At 54.4% G+C, this 7,504-nt stretch overlaps 1 protein-coding gene across 2 annotated transcripts in view; it reads left to right on the plus strand.

Moving 5' to 3' along the window:
- Nucleotides 1–5,626: 5,626 nt before the first annotated feature.
- The window catches only part of S1PR5 (sphingosine-1-phosphate receptor 5), a 5,491-nt gene continuing 3,613 nt past the window's right edge, over nucleotides 5,627–7,504 (plus strand). Inside the window, exon 1 of one of the 2 annotated variants that reach the window (XM_032251802.1) lies at nucleotides 5,627–6,045. In XM_032251802.1, the coding sequence (XP_032107693.1) occupies nucleotides 5,893–6,045 (153 nt within the window). In that variant the 5' untranslated portion in view covers nucleotides 5,627–5,892. Of the gene's footprint in view, nucleotides 6,483–7,504 lie in introns of both variants that reach the window. The other variant, XM_032251801.1, reaches the window with a different exon arrangement.

Raw genomic sequence — 7,504 nt, forward strand, 5'->3', positions numbered from 1 at the left:
ACAAAAATGTTTGTATTATTGGGGGTTTACACCATGTTGACCAGGATGGTCTCGATCTCCTGATCTCCTGATCCACCCACCTCAGTCTCCCAAAGGGTTGGGATTACAGGTGTGAGCCACCTTGCCCGGCCAATGTTTTTGGAGAATTCAATCTCTGTCACGCAAGCTGGAGTGCATTAGGAGATCTCTGCTCATGATCTCTGCTCAATGCAACCTCCACCTCACAGGTTCAAGCGATTCTCCTGCCTCAGACTCCTGAGTACCTGGGATTACAGGTACTCACCACCATGCCCAGCTGATATTTGTACTTCTAGTAGAGACGGGGTTTCACCATGTTGACCAGACTGGTCTCAAACTCCTGACCTCAGATGATCTACCTGCCTCAACTTTCCAAAGTGTTGGGATTACAGGCATGAGCCACTGCACCTGGCCATATTCTGGCGTTCTATTGGTGATTTTGTGTTTTCATCACTCATTCAACATTTGCTAACTTGTTTATTTAATGTATTTATTTGAGACAGGGTGTTGTACTGTCACCCGGGCTGGAGTGCAGTGGCATGATCATGGCTCACTGTAGCCTTGAACTCCTGGGCTCAAGCAATCCTCCTACCTCAGCTTCCTGAGTAGCTGGGACCACAGGCATGTGCCACCACACCTGGCTAATTTTTAAATTTTTCGTAGAGATGGACTTTTGCTATGTTGGTCAGGATGGTCTTGGTCTCTTAACTTTGTGATTTGCCTGCCGCGGCCTCCCAAAGTGCTGGGAATACAGGCGTGAGCCACCACCCTGCCTCTCTGGTCTCTGGCTGTGGGAAAGTTGCCACATTTAAGTCTCAGGCCTGTGAAAAAGGGAGCATGGACCAGGTGCGGTGGCTCATGCCTGTAATCCCAGCAATTTGGGAGGCCAAGGCAGCAGGATCATTTGAGCCCCGTAGTTTGAGACCAGTCTGGGCAACATGGCTAAATGCTATCTCTACAAAAATAGAAAAAAAAGCTGCTTGGGAGGCTGTGGTGGAAGAATCCCTTGAACTCAGGGGCAGAGGTTGCACTGAGCCAAGATCACGCCACTGCACTCCAGCCTGGGTGGTAGAGCCAAACCTGCCTCAAAAAAAGAAAAGGAAAAAAAGGCCAGGCACGGTGGCTCTTGCCTGTAATGCCGGCACTTTGGGAGGCCGAGGCAGGTGGATCGCAAGGTCAGGAGTTTGATACCAGTCTGACCAATCTGATGAAACCCTGTCTCTACTAAAAATACAAAAATTAGCTGGACGTGGTGGTGGGCACCTGTGATTACAGCTACTCAGGAGGCTGAGGCAGGAGAATCCCTTGAACCCAGGAGCCAGAGGTTGTAGTGAGCCGAGATCGTGCCACTGCACTCCACAGAAAATACAGAGTGAAACTCTGTCTCAAAAAAACATAAGTGGGGAGAGTGGGGAAGATGGGAATGGGAAACAGAGACCGTGGGAGGCAGCTTGCCCTCTTGAAGGCGCAGACCCAGCTCTGTAAGAGTGGGCGCTGGGTGGAGCTGCCCCTGTGGGCCACGGTGCTGGCAGCAGAACCGGCCAGGCAGGTGTGCTGGTCTAGACATGCTTCAGGCAGGCAGGCTGCTGCGAGGCACAGCAGGAACACAGAGGCCAGGGGTGCCCTGCGCCTGGGAAGAGACAGTTTGGCCTGCGGGGTGTGGGAGGAGGGATGCGGTGGGGGCAGGTGGTGGCCATGCCTGGGGCTGATTCCTTGTGAGTCCATTGCCCTAATTCTTCTTTGGGGATAAAGTGGTGACCAGTAATACCTGCAGTAACGTTGGTGGAGCTCTCACTGTATGCCCTGGCTCAGTTCCAGCTGTTCATTTCATCTTCAACAACAGCCTTGGAGTGGGCGAGGTTATCTCAAATTTTTTTATTTTTTATTATTTTATATGAAGTCCCACTTTGTTGCCCAGGTTGGAGTGCAGTGGCGCGATTGTGGCTCACTACAACTTCCACCTGCCACGTTCAAGTGATTCTCCTGCCTCAGCCACCGGAGTAGCTGAGATTACAGGCATGAGCCACAGTGCCCAGCTAATTTCTGTATTTTTAGTAGAGACACGGTTTCACCATGTTGGGCAGGTTGGTCTCGAACTCCTGACCTCAGGTGATCTGCCTGCCTTGGCCTTCCAAAGTGCTCAGATTACAGGCGTGAGCCACTGCACCTGACCTATTATCTCAGTTTTACAGGTAAGTCCACTGAGGCTCAGAATGGACATCACTTGCCTGCCTCCAGACCTTGAGTCCTGTATCATTCCTGTAATGCCAGCACTTTGGGAGGCCAAGGCGGGAGGACTGCTTGAGCCCAGGAGTTCAAGGTCAGCCTGGATAACGTGGTGAGACCTTGTCTCTACAAAGAATTTTAAAAAGTAGCCAGCTGCAGCGGCGGCACCAGCTACTCAGGAGGCTAGGGCAGGAGGATTGCTTGAGCTTGGAAAGCTGAGGCTGCAGGGAGCTGTGATCACAGCACTGCACTCCAGCCTGGGTGACAGAGTGAGGCACTGTCTCAGAAAAGAAAGAAAAAAGAGTGTGAGTCCTTAACCTTTAGGAATCTGGACAGAGGGACAGACAGTGGCCCTGCTTTCCTGGAGCGGAGGCTCTAGGTCAGAGATACACATTAGGGCAGATGAATAAATAAATGAACAAAGTGGCTGGGTGTGGTGGCTCATGCCTGTAATCCCAGCACTTTGGGAGGTGGAGGTGGGCATGGTTTACCTGAGGTCAGGAGCTGGAGACCCGCCTGGCTAATATGGTGAAATCTGGTCTCTACTAAAAATACAAAAAATTAGCTGAGTGTGGTGGTGCATGCCTGTAATCCCAGCTACTCAGGAGGCTGAGGCACGAGAATCACTTGAACCTGGGAGGCAGGGAGATTTCAGGGGCAGAGGAGTTTGCAGTGAACCCAAATAATGCCACTGCACTCCGGCCTGGGCAACAGAGCAAGACTCTTGTCTCAGAAAAAAAGGCCAGGTGTGATGGGTCATGCTGGTAATCCCAGCACTTTGGGAGGCCAAGGCAAGAGGATCATGAGATCAGAAGATGGAGACCATCCTGGCTAACACAGTGCAACCCCCTCTCTACTAAAAATACAAAAAAAAAAAAAAAAAAAAAGCCAGGCATGGTGGCATGTGCCTTGTGGTACCAGCTACTCAGGAGGCTAAGGCAGGAGAATCATTTGAACCTGGGATGTGGAGGTTGCAGTGAGCCAAGATCGTGCCATTCACTACAGCCTGGGCGACAAGAGTGAAACTCTGTCTCAAAAAAACAAAAAGAACAAGGTGATTACAGATAATGCCAACTGCCATTTGAGATGAGGGACAGATCACTGAAGGCCTCTCTGAGGAGGTGACCAGGTGACCAGCTGACTAGCTAGGAAGGGGTGGGAGAAGGGTGCCCCAGACCACCCGGCCCCCAAGTTCAAAGGTCTTTTTTTCTTTATTTATTATTTTTATTTTAAATTAAAAAAATTATTTTTAGAGATGGGATCTGGCTATGTTGCCCAGGCTGGAGTGCAGTAGCTATTCACAGGCTCGATCCCACTACTGATCAGCATGGAAGTTTTGACCACTTCGTTTCCACGGGTGGGTTCATCCCTCCTTAGGCAACCTGGTGATCTCCCGCTCCTGGGAGGTCACCATATTGATGCTGAACTTAGTGTGGACACCTGATTGGCATAGCGCACTACAGCCCAGAACTCCTGGGTTCAAGTGATCCTCCCACCTCAGCCTCCCGAGTAGCTGAACTACAGGCACATGCCTCCATGCCCAGCTCAAAGGTCTTGAAGTGTATGTGCAACTCGGAGGAGCCCAGCAGCCAGAAGCAGAGTGGAGCAGAGACAGACACAGAAGTAACAGCAAAAGACAGATCGGGACTGCATATGGCCTTATCCTCGGGGTGGGGAGGTCCTCGCTGAGGACTTGATCACTTACTCTGAGAGACACAGGGAACCTTGGGAGGGTTGGAGCAGGAGAGAAAACGTGATCTGAGTTTTAAGAATGTGGACAGCCGGCTGCGGTGGCTCATGCCTGTAATCCCAGCGCTTTGGGAGGCCGAGGCAGGCAGATCACGAAGTGAGGAGATGATGGAGACCATCATGCTTAATGAGGTGAAACCCCGTCTCTACTGAAAATACAAACAATTAGCCAGCTGTGATAGTGGGTGCCGGTAGTCCCAGCTACTCATGAGGCTGAGGCAGGAGAATCACTTGAACCCAGGGGGCAGAGGTCGCAGTGAGCTGAGATCATGCCACTGCACTCCAGCCTGGACCACAAAGTGAGACTCCATCTCAAAAACAAAACAAACAAAAAAACAACAACAAAAGAACCATGGTCGGGAGTGCGGAATGGCAGTTAGGGACGGGGCTCCCGACATCTGTCCAGATCCTGGAGCCTGAGTCCCAGGGTCCCAATTCGTGGGAAAGAAGTGCAGGGAGGCAGTGGGAGGGCGGGTTGCTGGGCCGGGACCCGCGGCCGGAAGAGCTCCATTTCGTGGGAGGTGAGATTGGCGCCTGGGAGGTGTGAAGGGGCCACCTTCCCACTCTGGGGCGTGGCTTCCCCTTTACAGAAGGAGGTCATTTATTGAGTGCCTACTGGGTGCCAAGCGCAGCCATGTTGGGAGATCTTCAGGGCTCATCCCAGCGGACACCATTGGAGTGGACTTAATCCACAGTATTGTGGCAGACCTGGCACCAAAGGGTTAACACCACCCCACTCTGTGGGTCCCATTGGCTGTGTCTTTGAGCAGAGTAGGAAAGAAAGGTTCTGCCCACCCAGGGAACAGCGGGGGCAGGAGGGCCGGGACCCCCAAGGGGTTACATGACCCAGCCTGAGCGTCCCCAGAGTTTCCTCCCATGAGGGCACCCCCGATCCACGCTTATTCTCAGCCTCTGGCTCATCTCTCCTGGGGCGCTCTCACCCCACCCGCGGCCAGCAGGGCCTGAAGCATCAGGGGCAAAGGGCATGGTCCTGGAGAAGGTCACAGCAGCAGGACCCAGACCCCCCTTCCTGAGTCTGAGGATGGAAGAGCTGAGACCATCTGGAAGCTCCTGGGAAGTGGGGGGTGAAGGCGTCTCGGGGCCAGCGGGACGGGTCGTTGGAGGAGCAGTGGCCTGGGAGAGGCGTGGGAGAGTAACACAGACAGCAACAAAGAGACATGCAGAGACAAAGAGACACACAGGCAAGAGACTCTAAGATCCTACTGAGAGAGACACAGAGGACGTGAGGGAGACACTCATTCTTTCCTTCATTCATTCATGCAGCACTTACTGGGCACTGGCTGTGTCCTGGCAGTGCCTACAATAGACTCAAATCCCTACCCCAATGGACGGGCTGCGGTGGCTCACACCTGTAATCCCAGCACTTTAGGAGGTCGAAGTGGGAAGATCGCTTGAGTTCAGGAGTTCAAGACCAGCCTGGGCAACATAGCAAGACCCTGTCTCTATTAAAAAAAAAAATCTGGGCGTGGTGGCAAGCGACCGCGACCGGAGTCCTGGCAGCTATGTTGAGAGGGCTGAGATGGGAGGATGGCTTGAGTCCAGCTGGTCGCAGCCGCAGTGAATTATGATGGTGCCACTGCTCTCCACTCTGGGCAGCTGAGTGAGATCCTGTCTGTGAGGAAAAAAAACAAAAACCTTACATCGGTGGGGTTTACTGTTACTGACACAGTCCAGAAACACCATTAGTGAGTAAATTGCTTAGTCCTCAGCGATAAGGGTGGGAGAGAACCGGTCGGGGGAACGCGGAATCCAGGGGGTGGGACTGGACAGACCCTCTTTATCTAAGGAGCGGCAACTTCCCAGAACAATCCTGCCCGCCCCTGTCTCACCCCCACTCGCCCTGAGCCGGGGGCGGGAGCGGGAAATTGGGAGGGGCCCATGCCCGGGAGCAGCAGGGACCTATCTGCCGGTGGGATCGGACTCAGGCTAAGGTGGCCCCCGCTGAAGACTCCTGCTAAGCAAGCACTAAAGACTCCTCCGAACCATCGACGGGGCGTCCTTGGGGTGCAGCCCAGGAAGCTCAGTTCACAGGTGCGTGGGCAATGGGGGGGCGCAGTGCCTGGACACCCAGGACAGAGGAGACCCCGCCGCTGGGGAGAAGAGGCTCAGGCTGCGACCGTCCTGCCGCAGAACCCTCCCTTTCCCGCCTCCTCTCCGAGGCCTCCCATCGCGAAGGAGTGTCCCTGGGAGGGGGCAGCCCAGGCCCGGAGCGGGGAGCTGAGGGCTCGCCTGTGCCAGTCGCCGCTGGGGCGCGTTCCGGTGCCGCGGCGGGTGGCACAGGCTGGCAGCCACGGGCTGAGTGCCCGGGGCCCGAGGGGAGGGGGCAACTGCTAGCGACCGCCGGCCCTTTGCGTCGCTGGCCCCCCCCTCGCCTGCCCCGGCGAGGCTCCAGCCCCGCCCCCGGACCGGCTTCGGCTCACTCAGTTCAAGGCAGCGCGACTGCGGGGGGCGCACGACCAGGGCGCAGGGTGAGTGGAGAGCACTGGACCCTTGGGGGAGCAGGACTGGGCCTGATCCAGAGGGGGTCGCCCTGGCGGCCACTTTCCCTGTCTAAAAAGGCGCACCGCCCGTTGCAGGGAGTTCCCCGATCTTTTCCTGGAGGCCTCCAGGGAGGGGGAAGCTGGGGACTCACCGGCTGGGTGCAGGACCTGGGATACGGGGTGAAGGTGGCTGGAATCACCCTGGCCTCACCCCCTCCTGGCTGGGCCACTACAAGTTTCCACACTTCAGTCCTATTGCCCGGCAGGCTGGGCCGATGGGGGTGGCCTCCCATCAGAACATGTGTAAACCTTGTCTCCCTGAATTTGGGCTCCCCACTTTCAGCTTGGGTGAGCCAGAGACTTCCTGTCTGTCTATATTTGCCTGCCTTGGTTCTCTGTGTGTGACCAAAGCTCTCTAGGGGCGAACACATCTCTGCCTTGTGCAAAAATTCCCCTCCCTAGGCCTTGGTTTTCTCATCTGAACTTGCATGGGGACTGTTTCTGCATGGATGTTTGTGTGGGAGCGTGGAAACCTTTGTGTCTGCTTTGATGTGAAGCATTTCTTTTGAGCCTCAGTTTTCTCACCTGTACATTGGGACTAAAGGAAGTGGGGACTGATAAAGGCACAGAGGTCAGGGTGCAGTCCCTCAAGCCTGTAATCCCAGTACTTTGGGAGGCCGAGGCGGGCTGATCACCGGATGAAGAGATCGAGACCATCCTGGCCAACATGGTGAAACCTGTCTCTACTAAAAATACAAGAATTAGCTGGGCATGGTGGAGCATGCCTGTAGTCCCAGCTACTTGGAAGGCTGAGGCAGGAGAGTAGCTTGAACCTGGGATGCAAGGGTTGCAGTGAGCTGAGATCACACCAGTGGCACGCCAGCCTGGTGACTGAGCGAGACTTCGTCTCAAAAAAATAAATACATAAAAATTAAAAAAAAGGACACAGAGGCAGATGAGGAATGTTTTTTTTTTTTTTTTTTTTTTTTGAGGCGGAGTTTCGCTCTTGT

Source organism: Sapajus apella, unplaced genomic scaffold (genome assembly GCF_009761245.1).
Source record: "Sapajus apella isolate SASKATOON/1434 unplaced genomic scaffold, GSC_monkey_1.0 scaffold77, whole genome shotgun sequence".
NCBI classification, from domain to species: Eukaryota; Metazoa; Chordata; class Mammalia; order Primates; family Cebidae; genus Sapajus; species Sapajus apella.